The sequence below is a fragment of the Spea bombifrons genome, chromosome 5, assembly GCF_027358695.1.
Source record: "Spea bombifrons isolate aSpeBom1 chromosome 5, aSpeBom1.2.pri, whole genome shotgun sequence".
In the NCBI taxonomy this organism is placed as follows: Eukaryota; Metazoa; Chordata; class Amphibia; order Anura; family Pelobatidae; genus Spea; species Spea bombifrons.
Window position 1 is genome coordinate 98,553,562 of NC_071091.1, and position 23,964 is coordinate 98,577,525.

The 23,964-nt window shown below is 40.7% G+C and overlaps 1 protein-coding gene across 1 annotated transcript; it reads right to left on the bottom strand.

The window, feature by feature from the left end:
• Positions 1 to 3,065: 3,065 nt before the first annotated feature.
• Positions 3,066 to 22,610, bottom strand: EIF3E (eukaryotic translation initiation factor 3 subunit E). The gene is made up of 13 exons (XM_053466814.1): positions 22,462 to 22,610; positions 21,085 to 21,202; positions 19,934 to 20,051; positions 17,538 to 17,580; positions 17,128 to 17,232; positions 13,344 to 13,469; positions 12,215 to 12,339; positions 10,161 to 10,287; positions 9,497 to 9,598; positions 7,119 to 7,228; positions 4,229 to 4,331; positions 3,666 to 3,800; positions 3,066 to 3,200 (listed from the first exon to the last, which is right to left on the bottom strand). The coding sequence occupies exons 1-13, from the start codon at positions 22,549 to 22,551 to the stop codon at positions 3,162 to 3,164; spliced, it is 1,341 nt and encodes a 446-aa protein (XP_053322789.1). The 5' UTR covers positions 22,552 to 22,610; the 3' UTR covers positions 3,066 to 3,161.
• Positions 22,611 to 23,964: the final 1,354 nt, after the last annotated feature.

Consider the following 23,964-nt stretch of genomic DNA (forward strand, 5'->3'; position numbering starts at 1 on the left):
ATTGTAGACAGTTGTGTGCTTCCAACTTTTTGGCACTGGTTTGGGGAAGGCCCTTTCCTGTTCCAGCATGACTGCGCCCCAGTGCACAGAGCAAGGTCACTCGAGTGTGTCAAGTGGCCGCACAGCCCTGACCTCAACCCCACTGAACACCTTTGAGATGAACTGGAACACCAACTACGAGCCAGTCATCTTTTTCCAATATCACCAGACCACACACACCTTTTGACTGAAGGGGCATAAATTCCCACAGACACACTCCAACATCTTGTCCAAAGCTTTCCCAGAAGAGTGGAGGCAGTTATAGCCACAAAGGTGGTGGTGGTGGAGGTGGGGCAACTCCATATTAACACCCATGGTTTTGGAATGGGATGTCCAATAAACTCATACAGGTGTGCACATACCTTTGGCCATAAAGTGTGTGTGGCATGTCAGTGTTGCAGTCACAAGAGACCCCCCCCTCCCCCAGATCATGTTTAGCAGCTGAACCAGAAATGCACATCTCACAATTGTGGGGGATGGGGGGACTACTCCCAAGCACCCACAAACAATATATTCCCTGAAAACACATTTCCCGATCTTAAAGCAATAGGCGTTTTCATTTTATCTCCACAGCCCGTTACAAAAACTCTTATCAGCCTTCTATTTCAACACAACTGGCGTCTCAGATAATGTTGTGTGCGTTCTATTGATCTCTGTGTGTCAGAGAAGGAAAAGTTTTAGACGGTACCCAACAGTGTTAGAGGGACAGGTGTTAGATACTATATGCATTGCTACACGCCATGATGTTTAATCCATAAAAATACCTAAAACTTTCTCGCAGACCTCTGTTTCAGACTGGCAACGCATTATTTTTTTAACTTGCTGAGTAACATCTGCCTGATATGTACAAAATAAGTTTCATGGCTGGTTCATATAGCAGGTTCCAACAGTAGGCTAATGAACATCTTCACAACTTTTTATAGCTATGTAAGTTTCACTATTATCAGTGTTTGAACCATGTTCTAGTCTGGCTACCAACAGCTTAAAAGTCTTAGTCCACTGGTTTTGTGGAATACCCAATAACAGAATTCACATAGGTTTCAGAGAAAGAACGAGACAAAGCCGTGATGCGCATTAGCGAAGGTTCCTAATGCTTTCTGGGTGAACGTGCAATATAGGGATACTCAATAATAATGTCATCTGTTGTAACTTAATATGGCAAACACGTTCATTTGGCAGGGAATGAAGTAGTTTAAATTGCCTTAATTAACAAATATCTTCCCTCTAGTTTGGAAGGATTCTCACATAACCATTTAAAATCCATCAATAGATATTAATAGGCATTTTGCATTGACCTTTGGTATGCTTGCAAATAGTTTTTCCACTGAAAGAGCTTAAAAAAAAAAAACCCTCTCAGAAATGAAGAAATTAAGTCTTTTGCTTGTATTGCCAATAGTAAAACTCTTTCAAAAGCCTTCATTTTCATCCTTCCCATTGGTCCATTTCTCTATGTTTATATAAAATTGCTGTTAACTTTACAATACCCCATTCTGGTGACAAGTGTTCAAACGGGTCAATGAAAGGAGTTAAAAAAAAAAAAAGACCAAAAAAATTAAGAAAACCGACGCAAACAATTCCACACAATACATACAGTCTGCATGTTACGTTTCATATAATGTGTGGATTTATGTATCCTACCCAACAATTATTGAACGCTTTTCAGAGAAATCTCTTTCTAATTATATTATATATATATATATATATATATATATATATATATATATATACACACACACACACACACACATAATCATCTATATATCTATATCTTTATATCCATCTATCAATATATCTGGTCACAACAAAACATGTTTTCAAAATAACCATTTCTAACTTTCTAAATATGAATTTTAATTAAATGGGTGACCTGGTCTTGTACTGTCTTACGTACGTAGCTTATATTTTTATGATGCATTGCAACTGAATTTTTACAACACGTCTATAAAATAACACTCTGAGCATATAGAAGGATCTACTTGAATATTTCATGACTTAAGGATCTAGACAGACAATTCACTTTGCATCCCTGATGAACCACAACCACAGTTATTAGCAAACAATAAGACTTTTTTTTCTTCTTCTTTACAGTAAGGGTAGTAAATGCCTGGAATAGACTTCCAGCGCAAAGTGATACATGGGATATGGAAAAGGAATTTTAAGGAGGTGTAAAGCTATTTTAAAGAATAATTTATTGCAATAGGGCAGACTAAACAAGCCAATTTGCTTTTTTTTCCTCTATCACAAGCTATACACCCGGGTTCTTAACCTGTTGGGTATGCTTCCCCTGGGGTAGTTTGGACGGACACCAGAGAAGGTACGAGTAGCCTCTCAACTATAGATTATTTTATGCAAACTCATCCTGGCCAAGAATACACTTTTGGCCACATGGGAGGTGAAGGTCATTAGATTTTTCATAAAGGAGGTACGACACCAAGAATGTTAACCACTGCTATACACATTCATATTTTACACGCCTTTTCCCTTGACAGCCTTCTATTTTACATATACTTAACTAGAAAACAATTTGCCTGTGAATTCATAAACAGGGAAAAACAAGCATTGAGGCGTGTCTGGTGGACGCAGATTAGTGTTAAATGCTTCTGCTACCTTTACCCCACCAGAACTTTTGCTATGTGTATTTCTTGTGTTTCTTCAAGTCTCGAGTATTAAGCCAGTATCACAACCTCACGCCGACAAGTCCCGTAAAGGATTAAACAGCTGTCCACGGGTGGATCTGGCAAATGCACCTCTTTCCCGAGTCATGTCTAAAGGCTGCAGTACAGCAGACATCTGCTCAAGGGATCCATGTATAAAGCGGATATAGAGGCGAAAGGTGATCATTGTTAACCTCATTTGCATGCGCCTACCCAGAATCCCTTGTTCTGGCTTGTCTGTGGGTCTAGATTAGTAATAACGCTTCTGCTACCCACATAAAGATAAGTCACAACCATCACATCATTTGGATAGCATAGTAGGGCAACAATTATTTGGCTCATGCATAAAAAAAAACAAAAAAAACAGTAATCTTTTTAAAAGGAATTGTAGCCAATTTTATTCCAAATGAGCTCTTTTTACAATTATTCTGGAACATTTGCAGTTATGTAGGATCTGGTTTTAAATAATTAATAGAATCCTGTGTCCTGAGCTGCCCAGTTCGGTGCCTGAAAAAGAAAAACAACGAGATTGTGAAACAAGAATACAATATTTTAACAGACTTGTAGACATTAATAAATAGGTAGAACACACGAAATCATTTTGTTGGTGTAAGGCATAAGCACCAATAGGCAGTTTCCACTGGTTAGAGGGGATTTAAGACCGTGTCTTCGGTAAAATGCACCTAAAAGAAATTTTCAATGAAGAGAATACTAAAAATACAGTGAATTTACATCACCAAAAGGTCAGGTGACTGGGGTATAATTAGGGAGCCACTGTTATTTTATCGTGTGTGCACTAGTGGGTGGGTGGTCATTATTTTGAAGTCTAGTTATCTTCTAACCATGTACATCAAAAAGTAAATCATTCACCAAGAAGATGAAGGAGCAAGATCACCAATTTAGTTTTTTTTTTTTAACCCTTTAAAGTAAAGCGGGGCAATGAGTTCACCTAAGGACCAATACTAGGCTTACCTCATTTCGGGTGCTCTGGTTCATTTTCTTTTCAATATTCATTGCCAGCATCTGACTGCGGAACGAAAGACTTTTTGTCTTTTCGATAACTTGCTGATAGGGAGACACTGCATTGTTTCCCATTACGACATGACCCTAAAAGTATAAAAATACAACATTCAATACCTGTATCTGAGCAGGGAACAGAATGTCCAAAGCAATCAATACGGTCTTCAGAAACTTAAGGACATTATATAAATAGCATTAAGTAGTATTAGATCATGGGCAGGTATTCCTGGTCTTCAAGCAGTGCTATCAGTATAGAAGAGAGGTGCTGCGCCTCTCCCAAAGATCCCGCTCAGGTTGTCTTCTCAATGCTTCTTCACCTCTATGTTTACCTGTTACCCAGAGCTACGACTATTCTATTGAGCAAACAAATCATGGCACTTGAAGTCATTATCAGGCCTGGGGAACCTACCTGCGAATGGATAACACTGATGAAGAGCTATAAGAAGTGTCTAAGCTTTATGGATGGCGTTCAGCACTAACATTTCAGAACAAACAACAAACCACAAGAAACTTACAAGCTTAGAATCTATCTTGGCATCCAGTCTTGCATTTCGAATTAAGTTGACAATCCACCTTTCAGCTTCTTCAGGACTCATGTTCAGCTTATCAGCCAACATGCTGATTTGGGGAAGAAAAAAAAACCCAGAAAAACAGCATTTATACCGGCACTTATGGATTTTCAGTTTCAGACATTCATCATAATACAGGTATCAGAACCACCTAGAATTTAGCATCATGGTTAGTTTATCCAGTACTCTTTGAAATGTAGAGTTTTTTGGTAAAGTTCTTTAAAACTAAGCCTATGTAAAGTAATATCTATATAAAAACCACATGAAACACGAGTCCTGTATACTTACTGGAGCAATTACTATGCATTAATACTTAATACCCCACTGACCCTCAGTTGGTCAAATAACCTTCCTATGGTATTGGGGTCATGGCATTTTCAATGTTCAATGATGACCTGCTTTATCTAGTCCATTAAAATTGCACACGTTGTTAAACTTTTGTTTGACTGCTGTATGAGTTTCTTTATGTCCAAATCAATCTCAACTAGCACCAGGTCTTAACCAGAAGACCTAGGACCAGAACATGCAAATGAAGGACATTATAAATCCTTTAAGATCAAAAAGCTCGGTTTGTGAAGACTACCGCCGAGACCGAAGACGTGTTTCCCATTAACTCAATTAGTACTGTGGCAGGACTCAGCGGGATGTTTACTTTGAAGCCCTGTGTCACAACACTTGTTCTCAAAACTTCACAAGGCTTTTGATACATATACATTTACTACATAAAGAGCAAATGTACAGAAGGTCACAACATCTCATCCTTACTCAAATAATCTTCACGCAAAAATCAGACCGAGAGTAAACAAGTTTCCCGACGAGTAATCCATCTGACCAGTCTCCTGACTCACCCAATATTTCATTAAGCTCCCAATATGCAAATGAATAAACAAAAAGTCATAGATCGGGGGCCTCTCTGCTGCCGTCTTCCAGCCTAAAGCCAAACGTGACTAATGCCGTGTCCTGGGAAGACGGTCACGTTAGACACGCGAAAGCCTAACCTTTTAAGTGGCTGGCGGGGGAAACCCCACTCTGAATCATTCTTGGTTTAAAGGAACGATCGGGTTTCCTAATTAATTTAACATTGGAGACTTTTCTGTGTCTTTACATTGGTTTTCAACGTCTCCCTCTAACTCCCTAATACATTCTTGTGCTCTTTCGGGGGCCCAGTTCTAGTTTTGTCATATCCTTTGAACGCATGGACCAAGAAACGCAGCGCTATATAAATAAAAATGGAGATAACGTGCACCGTCTAACAAGGATGGAATAGACCAGAGAACAATTATAACAAGGCGGCAAAGGGCTGCTATCACACACAAAACTAATATCATCTCACAGAGAAAGCCCTGGACTGACCATTCAACTGACAAGACGTACTTTAGCTTCCAGCATTGGTCAAAGAGAGTCCCGTTAGTTTTAGAGTCGGGATCCTTCTCTAACTCATCCTAACCGTAACACAATATATTTCACACAATTATCCAATCTGTGCCGTTCAATCTAGAGATTCACTTACAGGATTTAAAGAACCAGAAAGACTTGCAGACAATTGCCCTTGCAGTCAAAGTGTTCACCTGGATAACATCGCGACGACACTTTACTGTTCCTTTTTTACGATTGAGTAACTAGCCGAAGAAAATAAACGTTCACTGCTGTCCTTACGCGTGAAATAAAGCTTATTATAACCGTATGAGTTATTACATTAAAAACAAGCAATCTGTTTTGATTTGTTACTTTAGCAGTAAGGTTGGACGGCCATTAAATCCGTCTCTTCGAGTAACACCTAGAAAATGAGAAACGTCAGCGGACTGTGCTCAGCGCCGATATGTGTCATTAAATAGAACTGCGACCGGAGGCCAAGTTACCGGCTACATTAATACAGCCAGGGCAAAGGCACGAGAGAAGCTTGCGGTTAAGCTTTGCATTTATTGAAAATGGATTAGAGGTCCGCTAACGTTTCATTGCTTCGTCAACATACTGCTCTCCTAATGGACTGTGCCTGAAATGTATCCTGAATATTCTCTCTCGTGTAACGTTCTTTCCATGACATATTTATAGGCCTGCAAAGGATTGGTTCACACAAGTAACCAAGAGCAGAAGCACAGAAAAGTAAAGAAATAGGGTGGTACAAGAGAAAATAATGCTTGTTATAAAGGGGGACCAGGCATCCAGCGGGACCCCAAAACCCAACACACTGTGGACTTTACTTCCAGCTCTATGCATGTAAGCTCCAGAGCATCTGAAAAAGTGACTAGTTACATGTGTGTGGATGATCAGAGATAGGTTTTGAAATCTGTAAATAATAGAAAAAACATTTCCAAGACACAGAGAATTAAGACAAGATGAGGCTTTTTTTTTTGAAGGCTAGAGAACCTAAAAATCTGATTTTGTCCGGACAGATATAATTTTAAATGGGGTAGACAAAAGAAAACATTGACATATCTTCAAATTCCTTAACACACTTTAGAAAACGAAGAGTGACTGCACTCTTAAATATACCATATGTATCCGAGGAACAGTTGAAAATACTTTCAGTAACACGCTTTAACAAAAGGATTGAAACGGGGAATAAAAGTACTATGAAGCCTTTTAAGAATCAGACCACCTTTACAAATTAAGCCAATATTCTCTCTTTGCCGAAACAAAACTTGGCCAGCTTCCGGATACAGTCTGTTGGCTGTCAGAGCTTTAAACATGGTATATACATATATAATCAATATATTTTTTTTGTGTGTTTAAAAAAAAAAAAAAAAAAAAAAAAAAAAACTCCAAACCAAGATGGGGAATTTTTTTCCACGAGAATCTCTTAATTCACCTTAAAATTAGCAAAAAGAATCCTTACCTAATGCTGATACACTGGTGGATACGGCAGAAAGTCTCAAATATAAAAAGCCTGGCATTCTCGATGAAATCTTCCAGACAGGCCACAAGGAAAAAGTCATTCACCAGAACCTATTACCAAAAGAAAAAAAAAAAGACATGAGTACTGCAATATGACAATACATTTTTTTTGGGGGGGGGGTTAATCTTAAAAGCTGTCTTCAAATGGATCTATTCACTAAAATGGAGAGTTCTGCATTCAATTTCCCCACTTCACTATTCATGAAGAAGAGCCAACACTACCGGGCCTGAACTGCTCTTTGTATAATGTGATAAAATGTCCCTATTTTAACTATACCTTATACAGGGCCAGTCCATCTATTCCTTGGGTCGGCCCTTCATAATGGATAGTGAAGTGAAAAGGCTGGAACACAACCCTAACTTTAGTGGAAAAAACCCCCAAAGTGGTATCATCCCTCTCTACAAAGATTGCATATGAACAAGTCTATATTTCAAACAAATGATGTAAAAGTTCCATATACAATAACCAGCCAATCCAGGTGTGGATAAAAACATGTATTCTTAAGGAACTCCGATTTGGAATAAGTGGTTCCCTTTTACATTCAAAGGCCGCTGGATCGGAGGATCTGGAGTCTAAGGCTTATTCAGCACAAGGATCGTGATTTAGTGCCAGATGCTGCAATAAAACATTACTGACTTTGCTACTGCTTTTCTGCGGGGTTAAAGACATTAATATTAAAATGCAAATGACTTGCAGATGTAAGGTACATGTTTGCTCGTGAAACCATCAGTGGCATTTATACTGCTTTTGTTCCTCAAGACAGGAGGAAGGCCTCGAACAACACAACTCACCGAATATATATTAAATGACCAAGAGACGTTAATACCCCAGAAAAAAAAACACCTGATAATCTCCAGGTCCAAAGTATACCGAGACCCCTGCCGCCAACATTTAAGGGGGTCCGGTAATATACATAAAACAAGGTTAAAAGGGGGATAACTAACCATTTAATAACCAATCCTTGTATCCCACCAATAACACCGTATTTTAAACAGCGTATTCCAGCACTGAATGTCCTGTTTATTGTTTAGCATCAGTAGGACTCTGCTGAGGTGTGGATGGTAAGGAAGCACGGTGTGCCTGCAGAAGGCCATAAATAGCACGGCCTCAAACTGGTCCCTTAAGGGGTTAAACAGCGTAGAGCTGCAGTTTAAGTGCTTGACACAAGGCAATAAGCCAACCTTGGATGCAAACACAAGAAAGTTGGTTTGTTCACAGGTGATGTTTTAGAACTGGCTCCTAACACACACACATTCATACACACACACATCCAGTCATGCATCCACACACACACACGCTTATACTTTAAATGCTGCGATTCCATGGAATCTGTGGAATCATAGTATAAAATATATTATATGCGAGTATTAGCAGACTAACAGGCAGGTTTTCCTATTTTATTATTTTTTACTTGCCCATAAGTCCTATTCATCGTTATAATGATCACCCAGATTGCACAGAGGCTTTACTCGCAGCAGTGTGCTTTAGCTTGGCTCCCATGCATAATACAGATGTGTTGCCCCTTATATTCTTAACTCTCCAAGCAACTAGATCTAGCAGTAGGATTTCAGCAGCTGGCGCCAAGAACAGCGTCCGGAAATCCTACATATTTCAAAATCACAAGAAGCCATCGATATACTCTGGTGCCAGAACCCTGAGATGGTCACGGTTCTAGATCCAAGTTCCGCATATAAGCGACAGACATTAACAGACTACTGTGTGTATATCTGTATGAGTCAGAGCGAGGACCAACGCTACTAACTTCACTTTACTGCTTTGACTTCAATGCGTTCGGCTTAATTACTGCAAATTGCATAACTTCCTTCATGTACACGATTTATATTGAGATTTTACTGAGCGAAAAACCTCTGCAAAAAATACAGGGGGGGGGGGAATTTATTTACTTCCTTCCAAACCCTGTCATCCTCATTACGCGGTCTCGTAATTAATGGCAGACGAGGAAGGTATTTAGCATATCACATCAAAGGGCGTCTCATATTGGCTAATCAGGATACACAACTTCTATATTTACACACTCGCCGCCGACTAATTAAAAAAGGGCACATTTTCTTGCTTTCAAGCGCTACCTTAAAGAGGAATTGTGCTTCACAGCTTTTACTATCGTTTTTCGGTTGACCTCATGGAAGCTGAAGTCTGGGGGCAGAACAAATTAGGTTCCCCATCCCACCCTTAGTTACTTGAACCATCCGCTTTCAATAAAATGCGGTTTAATTACATACATACATGCAATATAATAATATAACACTAGGTGATATAAATGATCAGCTAGTTTAAAATCAAATCTTTTCAGAACTTACCGATTCACACTCTCTTAATTTCTTCTGGGCGCCATCAAAGTCAAAGTTAACATATAAGCACTCCACAAACTCAGTAATGGGGTCTTTGTACGTGTAAGATTCCTGTAGACAAAAACACATTTTATTTATAATATTTACTTAATTACTTATAATTTAATTTATAACATGTTACAAAAACTAATTTGTCTGCCGCAGACCCACCAATGCATTCTAATTTAACATTTTCCGGTGGGGATTTCTCGTGTCACTCAACTGCGGATTTCACATATGCTGTTAGCAGTAAGTGGGTCCTATGGATTATGGAAGTAAAATACAAGTAGTAGTAGTTACCTTTAAGTAAAACTATAGGGGGAAAAGCTGAAATTAATATTTCTCCCTGATTACGAACAGATGAATAACAGAAGCCTAATTCCAGGCCAGAGACGCTACGACGTGCAGAAGGTCCCTCGAACGTGCTGGATCTCTGAGCCTCTTTGCTACGCTGCATCTCTTTTGGAGGATTCCTGAATGTTACCCGTATAAGTCTCGCGGAACTCTACTTTAAATAAGTTAAATACTTCTTGGACATTCCGGTCACCTCCCGATCACACAACCTAAATCCAAAGAGCGCCTCTGGCCGGCCACCCTGTTTTTTTCCCCCACGTCTGATGGTTCTCCTCCATACCTGCTGGATAACTTTGACCAAATCTTTCAGGACTTGTCTCCTTTTCCTCACATCTTTGTTTGTAATGACTGCTGTCGTCAGGTATCGGAGGATATGGGGGCACATGGTCTGAATGGCATTCAGGTACCTAAAAAAATAAATAAAAATGAGCAAGACAAATATGCAGTTTTCGTATAGCTATGTTCAGATTTAAAACAATTTACATTATTCAAAAATAAACTATCAATACAATCTAAATAAATTTACAGTATCAGCCAATAATCTTCCAGTATAAATTTGGCAATGAATGATTCTGCTCTCTGCTAGCAAGCCTTGAGCGCCTCGTATATACGTCATAGGTCGCGATGTATTGATTTTTATAGCCCCTTCATTTTCGGCCGTGCCGGGCAATAACACATTGCAACACATTTGAACTTAGAGACAAGAGACGACGAGACCCGAGACAACGAGCCCGGTAATTAACCCACACAACTGGAGCAAGCATGCCTCTACCCCCACTCAAGATTCACCCCACAGAGGACTCAGCAAAATCATAAATAAAACAAAATATTACATTCGGCAATGACTAAAAATGCTACTGGGACCTTAAAGCAAACTGAATATTTTAACAGGACTGCACACTAAAACATATGAACGAAAGCAGACATCACTAGCGGCATCGTCCACCTGTACATAAACAGCTTTACAGCGAACGTTTAACTCGTTTCCGGGGGCATTCTAGGCTGCAGCGTATAACCGCATCTCCCACCCTTGTCATCAATGGATTATATGACATTCTGAAAGAGCCAATTGCCCCAGCTTGTGCTTTGTTTTTCCCCCACCGAGGAATTAAAATGACAATTTTCATGTGCAGGCACGTTTAAGTACGCATTTATCCCAGAAATAAAAGCCAAATGTAACCCTGACGCGTTTCGGTAGCTTGCGGACATCTGCGTGTATGTTTTCTTTTCTCGCTGTAGCAGACAAAGCTGCTGATGGCAAACAGATGTTTTCTGAGCCGAATGCTTCGAAAGCACAGCTTCAACTGCGGTGGACATGTTCGAAGCTTTGTGTGTGTATTGTAACGCAGTAACTAAAAATATCAATACCAAAAGAAACCCCCCCCCCAAAAAAAAAAGGGAAAACGTCCGAGGAAATGACTCATGTCTTAATTAATGTCTACCGAAGTACACAACAATACGTCTTAATTCTGATCTTTAAATCCACCTCCAATTCGGTTATACATTATACAGACGGCTAGTCCATTCACAAACCAAAACGTAACCATAATCCAAGCCACGACGATCAGAGAAAACAATAAGGGATAATCTCGCCAATAAGTAAACTCATGTCAGTAACCGGTTCATAGCAAAGCAGTTTAAGAAACCGGCACCTTCATCCAAAGGGAACGAGCCAAGTGTCTACCGCGTAGCATTCAAAGCCACCAGAGAGAAACAGAGTACTTCAAAGCAGATAGCGGTATTCCACATGACACGGGCCGGCGTTCAGCACGTGATCGGCTGATCCGGACACACTTCGAAAACCGTTACTATGAAAGCTGCAGTAGCGCCGCTACCCACGTACCGGCATCTGATGTCCCTTATAATCAGACTCTGTTAATCAAGGCACTAAGCCACAGCCTGAAGGCAAGAGGATATACACACGTCACGTTTATAATCATTTACACGGCCAGAAGAAAAGGCCTGCTGAGTTCTGAAGGAGCAGATGCTCTTTAGAGCGTTTACAGCCATTCGCCTAGTTATTTAACAATGTGCCGCGGTTTCAGCACGGCCCGCCATGACAAAAGACACAAAGAAAACACAGATCAAATCCGAAACAATGCAATAGGTTAAGAAATACTTAAAGAATTTAATTACAAACAAGAGCAAATGTATAGGGTCTAAAATAAAGTAATAAATAGTAATTTATGTTTTTTTGTTTTTTTTTCCCTTTTGGAAATTGGCATAAATACGCGTTACCAGCGATTACTTCTCCGAACGTCTACCGGCTAAAATCAGAGAAAGGCAAACCTTTATGCAATAGAGCCGCTTAGAAAGCAGTAAAAACGGACTTACTGGGGCTGGTAAAGGAATAGGTCGATAATGTTGTCTCGTCCTTTAGGGTGATTGAAGAAAACAAACAGAGACCAATGTATGAGCCATGTTCTGTGCTGCAGGGACTGGAGAGGAGAGCTCACAGACTGGGGAGGAAAAAATACAGAAGAACTAAATTATAAATAATGCATAAACATCCCAGAAACAAGCATTTCTATGCCACACTCTCAGCAGGTAGCAAAATGTGCATTGTAGTCCCTCTGGTGCGGACCGTAGATCTCCTGCAACGATCCGATCAGACACATCTGACCATCACTCCCATCATGCTCTGGCAGCAGAGGGTCGTTCCCGTTATCCTATTGCTCTGCATGAGCGCAGGTGCCAAGCGAGCAAATATTAGCCATGAAATAATTATGGAGTGTTTACGAAACGCAGTGTAAATATAATCTCCCAGGTTTATAGAAATCGCTAGCTTGCTGGAAATGTAGCGTATTTGGTCAAACGCTCCATGAGACTGTTTATACATGAAGTGCATAAAAACCACAAAAATGTTAGGAGGAAAAAAAAAAAAAAGAAAAGCCTTGATTGGCAGGTTTTGTGCCATGAGAAAGCCAAACGCCTTCTAATGTTGCGGCCGATCCAGGTAAAGCTTACAGCCGAGAGGAGCTGCGTATCTTCAGTGCAAAGAAAACAGTCTGCAAGGAAGGACAGACCGCAAGACTTTTTTGGGTTAAACAAGTGGAAAAGTTTTAGATTTTGTGTTATATTTACAGTTCACCGATTTCCTCATCTCCCTCTTCTAACGCACCATTAGCACAGAGCAGACTTAAGACAACCGGACAAGACACAGATTGCCGTAAGTATGCCTATTTCCGGTTTATGATGTTCTAACAGTAAGCAAGCATATATTCCTTTCAATTGGATTAAAACCGCCGTGTCTTTGGTGGAAGATCTACTCCAATAACGTGAATCACAAATAAAAATGAAGTGGACCCGTCCTGCGAAGCAGCATCACACAGGTTAATGGTGCTTTAACTACCCTAGATGTGCTAGAAATATTCATCAGGTACATCCTATTTGCACAGGGAGGCAAGAAAAAGGAAAAAAAAAAGTTAAAATTCTTGGCAAGATATTTGACAAAGCCGCTTACATTATTATCTATGGTTTCTTTTAGCCGAGTCAGATCCTCCATGGCTGCGTCCCAATTCTGCATCAGAATTTCTGAGGCCAGCTTCCCCCAGAGAGAGCTGAGAGCGTTTCGGTCCGTAGAAGGAACCTGGTACAGAAAGAAAACAAATTGTGAACATCGGAAAACGGGGTTACCTGCGATACAGAAACGTTCAAATTATTAAAGAAAAATAAGGAGATGCGGACAGGGCAGAGTCTCAAGCGTCACAAGCCTTGTTCCTATTTGGTCTCCGACAGCTCTGGTGTTGGACCCAAGATGTTTTTTTTCATAAAGAAATGACCAATGCCTGTAACTTGGATACACACACTCAGTTATACTCAATTAAAAAATCTCCCCGTACAGTTGAGATCACAAGCAAAAGTTCACGAAATATTTCAAAATGCGACACGCTAGCTGTGTCATTTTACACGGCTCATTCTGGCAGTCGAAGGGTTAATGGTAGCCGACATTTCTCTTCCTTTATTACTATTGACACGTCTGAAACAAAGTAAAAATTGGTTGATTTATTTTACTGGCTCAGAGCACGTTACCAGAGGCTGCGTAAACATTTTTATTCTACATATAAACTAAAAGCACGCGATGTATACACAACGTATAATCGCTTAAACAATGAGCGCTTTCTGCCGCTCGTTCCCCTCATTATTTATAGTTATTACACCATTTACGCAGCGACGGATTATGAAAACAAGCCAAACGAGCCAAAATAGCTGTCCGTTTACGCGGTAATCTGGAGAGCGCTAACGAGCGAGGCAGGTATCGTAGCGATCCAGAGTTAAGTCGGTGGACGGCAATGCCCGCGCATGACTGATGGAAGCCCGACTTACAAAAATAAGAGCTCTGAATGGCATTGAGAGCAGACCCCCGCTTACAAACCTGCCTTCATTGAGCAGAAGATGACAAACCCCCCAAAATCAACAAAGCCACCCACCCTGCTAAGTCTGGAGAAGCGGTCTCGTTATTTTATCTAGCGCAGTTCACGTCTTCTGAAAGCGAGGGTAATGCCGGGGTCACGAAGCTGTAATTTATACAACACCGAACTACACCAGGTCATTCAGAGTGTCAAATTCTAATCTCCCAGTGGGCTCACAATGGGCCTTTCATAGCTTCTGTGTCCGCAGTCACCACTTTAACCCCCAAAGCACCAGGCGGAGAACAAGCAGCGGATCGCTACAATATGCTACTCCCTCCTTTGGCACTCAAGGGTGCAGCGAGACCGCGTCGATGTCGCTCTAAGGAAGGGCTTTTTACGGAGAACATTCTGAATGTCGCATGTACGGATTTCGAGTGAATCTGAAAGACGCGCATTCAAAGGGTTCAATTAAACGACAACTGCCGATACATCCTACAGCACTGATCGTATTAACACTAGCGGCTAAGCACGACAAATACAAAACATATGTAAGGTTTTGGGAGCAGCACAGTCTTCAGGAGTAATAGACTGTAACATACCATGCAAGCAAAATGTTTCACGCCAAGCAACATCACGGACATCTTTTAAAATCTACCAACTCACATAAACACTTAAAGACCTAATATTTAAGACTTATCAAATTCAACACAAAACATGGGAAACAGCGTAAAAAGTTTCACACATCGTATCCGTTTTGTTACCGGGGGTAAAATGGCACGGAGCGCTCCGATTGCTAATTTCGGATTTCTTGCAGCAAATTATCACGTAAACCATTTTTTTTTTTTTTTTTAAGCAGAGGTTCATGTGAACTCGCTTGGCCCCTCTCCATGTCATTACAGTTGGCTCCGCATACTAACCTTTCAGTCTGCGGACATGGTAGAATAGTTTCAATATCTGGATTTTCCGAGGGGTTACCTTAAGTTTCCATTTGCTAGCAAAACGGCACATTCACTCGCTGGCCGGCAACAATAAATTGACTGTGCTGGGTCCCGAGCCCGACATTAAATCTTCATTCTCAAAATTCACTCCCGGCATTAGCAAATGATATGAATAAGCGAGCTCTTTTCAGGGACGTGTAATTAAAGCGCAGCCCTGGTTTTATGAACCTCATTTAAGCTGTTTACATTTCCTAAGTAAATGACTCTTACGCTCTTAAACCCCTGGTAATATCCAAGGAAGGCTTGATGGAAGCGACAGATAAGATATAAGGCAAGGCCAGCTATGCAACATTACCAACGATTACCTTCAATTTGCCGGTCTGGTTTTCACCACTTGGTTTCTGAGAGCGAGATTTAGATTACAAACATTGATTCAGCCCACCTGTCGGCCAAACTAGAACGGGCTCCATAAAAGTGCATCCGGGACGGAAAAATTATTTAAGTAGTTCGTAGACTTTGACTTTCATTAAAGTTTGCAGCTAAAACTTTTCCTCATTTTTTTTGTGGAGACAGAGGGGGGGGGGAATTGAGGTCTTGTAAATCCTTATCATTATTTCTGACTGCTCTGATAACCAAGTATTTTAACTTGAGAGGGAAACAAACAAGTATTTTTATAAAATGCAAGTATAGGAATCGACATGTGTTTGGGATCGAAGAGCCGGCCAAAATATGTAGGAGCCAGTTGTTTGCCCAATGTTAGAACATTTTGATATACACTCTTAACATATTAACATACATACACATAGTTACACACACCAACATACTTACACAGAATAACATTGACACACACACTAACATACATAGTAAGATCCAGAAACACACACACTTTTTTTTGTAAGTCTGCTTGTTTGCTCAGGAAGGGGAAATCAAAAGCTCTCCTGCGCACCAGCTCCTCCAACTCCCTCAAGGTCCGTACATGCTGGTTACATCTGAGGGCCGGGAAATGAAATGGAACGGCCTGCTGGAATGTGCCCCGGGGGTGAGGGGATAAGCGGGGCCAACGTTCAGGTACAATGGCGCGGGTGAGGTACAATTTCACAGCCCAATGGAGGCGATTTCAGGTCACCTTGGCAACCTGTGGTTTGTCAAACCACATGCATATGAATAATCAAAACGTATTATCCAACAGGGCTTGTTCTGTCAGAATAATCGGGCAATGGTCACAAGCAAGGAACCGTTTCCATAAAAAATAAAAAAATTCTGCTTTCCAAAACCCTTGCTGGAAGTACTTGCAAGATAGGAATTTATAAAAACGCTTTTATTTTAAATAAGGAATTAAACAACCCCAGAGAAATATATAGTTTTGTCATCTAATTTTCTATGGCTCTGACCTACGCCAGACTCAGAGCAGCAACCCCATGGCGGTCTCCATCCTAAGGAGCACCAGCATATGACATCATACCGTAGCACTCAGTGACGTAAGGGTGCATAGTGCCTTTTACTGCAGTGTATAGAGTGCCAGCTCAGTTCAGAGATCTCCATGTAGCCATCTATTCGCCAAAAAGGGAGATCTTTGCCCAAGCGTGTGTTTTGCAGTCCCCTGGACTTTGTGCAGAATATGTCACTGCTTAGAGATCCTTCGACAAAACGGTTTAATGAGGTCTCTCTCGGCCTACAGTCACAATTACATGCCTCAAAAACTTTGCACCCATGCATTCGCTAGGAATTTGACATGTGGAATGTAATACATGTATGTTAAAGGAGATCTCTGCTTTTACATGACATCGCATTGCTTAATTTTTTCGGTGCTGCAGTTAACTTCAAGGACACCAAGGAAGTGAGTGAACAAAATGACATTACTATGACCTCATCGGTACAAAGATATAACAGTAACAGCATTAACAATCATACAGTCTCCTGATTTGAATGTACAAAAAAAAAAAAAAACCCTACTTACCAGAACTCTAAAAAAGTAGAGGTACTCTGCTGCTCCAGAATAGTTCCCGCATTCATACTGAAACTTGGCGTATCTGTAAAGCGTGTCCAAGTATTCTTGTCTGAACTGTAAAGTAAGAAACAGAACACAATTGGTAATCTTCAGAGCTTCCAAAACAAGACCGAAAAGGCTTAACAAGGTTGATAAAGCGACAGTTATTCCTGTTCCCGAACAGCAATTTCAAGGATTTTACAGTCAAGGGAGCTTTTAAAAGATCAGTGATTATTAATGTAGTGCTAGACTAAAATCAATGAAAAGGAGGCAGAGTTTTCTTCCACTCTATATTGGCACATAATAAAGCTCATATAGAACACCAGAAGTGTTGAGGAGCTTGCCAGGACACATGTTTGAGTCAAAAATAAAAATCATACCCCATGTTTATCAGCTAGATGTTCAAACAGCATTCGTCCATCCCTGTTGGGTGAAAAAAAAAAAAGCACATTAAAAACGTAAGTGACAGAACTATATCCACAGGTTCTAAAAAGAACGTCTTCAAACCAACAAAATACACATCATCAGAATTCAGCACCGGAAAACAGACGTTATAGAACCATTCGGCCCATCTAGTCTGGCATCTAGCCGCGAACGAGCAGGAATCTGCCAATATCAGCATTTTTTCACACTTAAAAACACTAATATATCTAGTATGACGACTATGGTTAAGGGAAATAGACTACTTTGTCGAAGGTCATAACATGAAATCATGGTGGGCTTCTGCTAGGATGACAGCCAACTTGCACACGGCGTAATGTGTACAGCTCGGCCTACATCCGTCCAATAACCCGAAGAAGGTCTAGGTCCAGGCTATAAAATTCAGACCTGCTGCGCTCACTTCTCAGAAAACGGAGCTCCGGGCCAAAGCCTCAATCCCTTAGCTCGACTCATTTTGATTTCCCGCCATATCTAATTATCTTTAGCGTACACTAAAAGCCTCCAATCTTATTACTAAACATCACAAGCCGCAATCCAGAAAGCATTCCAGCTTCTAAGAAGCTTTAGTAGACTCAGATCAGAAAGTAGGATGACTTGCATTATACGGAAACGCTGTCCGCTTCTGAGCATTAAAAGAATTATTCTAAAAACGTCAGCATTATGGGATGAAGGAGAGCTGTGTCTCTTGACTTCGCTTGTGATGCAGGAGAAGCTAGGCTGGCCCCATATAATGCATAGTTACATTACAGAGATTATTTTTCCTTTGACTTATACATAATATAGAGCTACTCGGGTGTCCCTGCGAAAGGAAGAGTTTTATAGTATATGCGCTCTCATTTACTCCCCTGCCGACGGCATAAAGGGGCATTTGCTGGTTGTAATTGTGAGCTCTGCCAGACGATGTGTGTGAATGAGCACCCAGCGCCCCTGGAATAAAAAAGGAGGGGGGGGGGTAAAGAAAAAAAAAAAAAAAATAGTCTGGTCCTTCAAATAAATCCAGATATGGCAATCCTGGCGGACCTGTAACATATTTATATGTGGATATAGTAATCCTTTATAATATATATATATTATATAGACATTTTAGGCTACAAGTAGACAAAAATGGAAAAGATTTACCAAAATTTCCAGGGATGTCTTCAACCTTCAAAGGATTCTTTTCTATTTAGCATAAGTCCTCTTTAACATAATTAAAAGATGTGTATTTAAGAACACATGATATTTGAGGTGTTCCCGGAAACATGTAACAGCTGTATATTGCACAATGTCCCACACACAGCAGATATTAAGCCTTTTAATGCTGGAGGCTCTCAACCATGAAAGGCAGACAAATCTTACAGAGCCTTTTAAAACGGTTACTGAAAGAGTACTACAAAACATTTGGGGATAATTACACAGAAGGAACAATTTCCTCATTCTCATTAAGGGCAAATCATTATGCTCCAGCCATTTTAAGACAATTACAGAAGCCTAGAGAGTCAGCACTACAGGTGGAACAGACTTGTTGACTGTAAGGGGCCCCATTATTATATAGGACCAGCGACCTACAGCTTTTCACAAGCTAATGGTAATTACATTGATTTTAGGATTATTTTCAAGTATAACATAAAACAAAAATAAAGGAGGGCAAAAAAAGGATGATAGGGGATGCTGCGAAGACCAGATTTCGATCTCACAAAATGCAAAACAAAGTTATGCCAGGTTTTAAATAAATATAATGTGTAATATATATATATATATATATATATATATATATATATATATATATATATATATATATATATATATATATATATATATATACATATACATATATATACACACACACACACACACACACACACACACACACACACACATATATATACACATATACACACACACACACACACACTGGTCCCGAGGATCACAGAAATAATCTGTCAAAAATAGTACAGGTCACCTCACTGCACAGTTGAAAGAACTAATAAAGTGTCTAGGTATAATTGGTAAGTTACTTGGTCAACATAGAAAAGGTCCAAAAATCTTATTGTTGGCCCAATAAAAAAAGTGATGAACTTCTTGTAAAGACTGCACTACCTTCTGGGCCAATACAGTTACATCAAGCTAATCCTCCTCCCTTTATCTTAAAATATTAGCGAGAGCCGTGCAGACCCTGTGATCAGTAAAATAAATGCCCCCCTTGTGATTACAAGGCTTCTGGTTTGAGGTGTTAAACATTCTGCAGTAAAACCTAAAGTTTCAACACATCTCATAAAAAGTTAAAACGTTTCCAAACACGAAAGAACGAAGGAACAAAAGAACGATCCGCGTGTCTGACTACAAAATGTTTCACCTGGTAGACTGCATTTGACGAGTGGTCTCTGGATCTTCAAACATCTTCACAATCAGCTCGGTTTCGGCTTGAAGCTGCTTCAGCTGGGCAACAACCGTGGTCCTCTTCTCTCGCAGGGCTACACAGGACAGACAAGGCGGAACAAACAATTATTAATCATAAATAATAATAATAATACAGTATCTGGGTAATCTAACATATCAAATGAAAACACATTGACATTTTCGCACAGATAAAGCTATTTTTGTTTCGATAATAAAAAAAAATAAAAGGATTCACTATAAAGAGCAAACTGCCTGCCGATGGATTTTTGTACTTTTTTTTTTTTTTTTTAAAGAGCCGCGGATTTCCAAATAATTTGGCGAGCATAGATTAAGAATTTAACAGTTTAAAAGGTGCCCCAAAATTAACCATTGCATGTGTACAACAAAATGAAACTCGTCTTGGAAGAGTGTCTCGCTGGCGGCTTTTTTGACCCAAATAGCTCAATGGGAAGAACACAGAAACAGAGACCGAATCCCAATATATATATTGAAATCAGTATCTGGCCTACAGGCATCTAGCATGAATCGTTAATTTTATTACAGGTAGATGTTTGAATCAAGAGAAAATTGACAGTAACTCGAGATTCTGAGAAGTGAAAAGGCTGCCATTGATTTAAAAAAAAACAAACAAAAAAAAAACAATCTTGGTTCTAAAAGGGAGAGAGGTGGAAATTCTTATAATTACAGAACTTTAAGGATTAACAATATTACCAAGTTTACATGAAATAAAAGGCACACTACTCGCTTGGAGGCGTTTATTTCTGAGAATGTTATAACTTTACTTCTCTTACTTTAGAACCCCGCTGGCTCAGAACCGACATCGCCTTTGAGTGTCAAGAGAAAACCCCACATTCCCAGTGAATAAAAGTGATGTTCCCGGGACAGTAACACAAGCTCCTAGTTTTCAGCGTTGGGAAGTACTTTGGAAGGCACATAGATAATAGTTAATGCTGTGAATTTACATTTTTGCCTCAAATCTATACCATAACCCACCCATCTACGTCATGAAGATGAATTGTTACATTTAATCCATCACTACTGTCCTCAACCCTGAACATCCGGCATACGCGGACCTGCAGGGAACGTAAAACCCCCCCAAACATTTACCGAGGGGAATTTCCTTGTCGGGATAAAGATTCTTATACACATCCATCGCGAAGTCCACCATGTTGGTATCGCTAAGCAGATCCAGCTTCCCTTGGAGAAGTTCATTCTCATTGTAAATCTGCAAAGAGATAGATCATAACGGTTACATCCATAATATATCAGTTTAAAACAATTATATGGACCCTTCTCTGTGCAACTTTACATTTTCACAACTAAAAAAAGGAACATCAGAAACATAATTCCCAAACCCTTCTCAGAAATAATTTTTTTAATGTCATAAAATGATGACTCAATTATTTTTACATTAATGCTGAACAGGTGTACCGAGTATCTACACCAGTGTGGCCCAAATGCTTTTATCCTTACAAGCTGGGTTTAGGGCTGAACCCAGTTGGACTGCCTTATGCTATCAGTATGCTACCTTATGACAACATAGCCTTTTTACCAAGAGGAAGGAATCTGAAGAACTGTTGTCAGGTAAGCAATTAAGGACCAATGATAACGCCATCATAAACACACAGGCATTATCAAACACATTTTGTTGCAAGCGCTCCAGATGGAAAATTAGCGTAATAGTCCGACCGAACCACAAAGGGCATATCAGTCTGGGTGCTGCGGCTCTTTTAAAGAAGCAGCCATGACACCAATGCTTTAAACCAAAGCACGTGTTTATCTGCAGGCTTTCTATATCTGTTAAGGAAATAAGACTTCTTTGGTTTTACAAAGTCCCCCAGATGTGTGTACTGGAAGCAGGAAGCATACTGCAGTACACTTCCTGCACACTCCCTGTAGCGCTCCCGTTGAATAATTCAATAATGGCGGCAAACGATTTTACACACGCTTGTGGAAAGGTAAGCTGGGATAAGTGCAATTAGATGCTGCTAGTCATTTCGATCCACATGATTCAATATGGGAGCCTGCAATGTTTAATTTCCTCCGATAACACTGCTTGTTAGACCGCAGCTCATTCATCAGAAGCGCCAGTCCCATCGCTACAGCATTAGCACTGCCGCAGGGACTGGGATTAATTTTATTATTGTTTTATATAGCGCCATCAAATTCCGTAGCGCTGTACAAAGGATCAAGAAAAGGGGAGGCCATGGGTCTACGTGAAACATGTGCTGCGGCTCCTTTAAAACACAAACAGGCTGTGTCTCCGAATATAAAACTCTACGTTACCGGGGCCCTCGTCTATTCTCTCGGGCAGTACAGGCTGCGAGCTCGCCTCAGGCCCAAGATCCCTCAGCCCATGTGTGTCTTATCTCAGGCAGCTACATCAGCCCAGCGAGCAGCAGGCCGCAGCGCTCCCGCCAAACCCAGGCCCGTCTCCAGCTGTACTAAGCTGATCATCACACCCGCACCAGCTTCCCGCCTTACCTCTTTGACGGATAAAAACTCGAGAAGAGGGAAGACCAGATGGCGGTCCAGAAAATGGGCGATCTTGGTGGTCAGATCGTATTCCGCCATGGTTGCCGGCGTGAGGAGAAGGGATTCAGAATCGACGAAACTTTATTAAACGAACAAGAAACCGTGACAACGTTAGGGAAATGGGGAACTCTGGGAAACCGGAATGTCGCATCATCCTGGGGGCGGGGCTAGACGAGCGGCTTTGCATGATGGCATTTGCCATACGGAATGGTTTCATCTTATACACCGTATTTGGAACGATCTCTGTGACGGTGGATGTGAACGTTAACTCTTAATACGCTTAGCGAGCTAGGGAGGGCCAGCTCAGACCCCACAAGGGCGCCCACGTCTGGCGTTACAGCTGCTGTGAATTTTGGGGTCTGAGCGGGGCTCTGAGGGTGGTTAACGCTGCCTCGTCTATAGTTACATCCTAGATGCTGGTGGAGATAGGTTTATCGCGGTATAGATTTCTACGGTGTTAGCCATAGAAAGAGAGGAAGCCGATTTGCTAAAGATGATCCCTTTATTGGCTTCAAGCATATTGACCTAGGTTTTCCTGAAAGCTAGCAATCCATCATACATCAGTTAGCCAATAACTTTAGCTATGTAAAGCTCATCGTAAGATACTGGGCACTATTCACTAAACAGCAAGTCTGCAGGTTCAATGTTTCCGCTCCCTGATATCAATCTGCTTTGTCAGGAGTGCTGAGCCTTAGAAGATCGTCTAAAATGTCTTCCTATGCTGAAGGGGAAATACCAAGACATTTTGGGCAATGCTTTGCTTCCAACTATATGGAAGAACCTTTTCTATTCCAGCATGACTGCACCCCAGAGCACAAAGCAAGATCTGTAAAGACGTGTTTGGATGAGTTTGGTGTGGAAGAACTTGACCGGCCGCACAGAGGCCTGACCTCAATCGAACACCTTTGGGATGAACTGAAACGGAGATTGTGAGCTGGGCCTTCTCATCCAACATCGGTGTCTGACCTAACGCTCTACTGGATGAATGGGCAAACATTCCCATAAAAACTCTCCAAAATCTTGTGGAAATCCTTCTCAGGAGAGTGGAAGCAGTTATAGCAACAAAGGGGGGACCAACTACATATGAATGTCTATGTATTTAGAATGTGATGTCATCAAAGTCCCTTTTGGTGTAATGGTCAGGTGTCCCAGTACTTTTGTCCATATAGGTACGTGTTACACATTAACAAGAGACTCCAAAATCATGCAAGTGGTTTCAATTTTTTTTCCAGTTGACCCAGGAAAGTGTAGTTCATGCTTTTGGGGTAAAACTGCCTAAGCACCTAAACAACCCCTGCAAGCTTTCTTACCTAAAAGAACAGGTCTGGGGATTTCTAAGACACTCAATGCAGCCATAAATCTACAGGAACACAGGATTTGGAGCTATCTTTAGATATCACTAGAGTCTCTTTCTTGTTGTATATATGGCTTGGCCTTTCCCTAGGCCTGTAT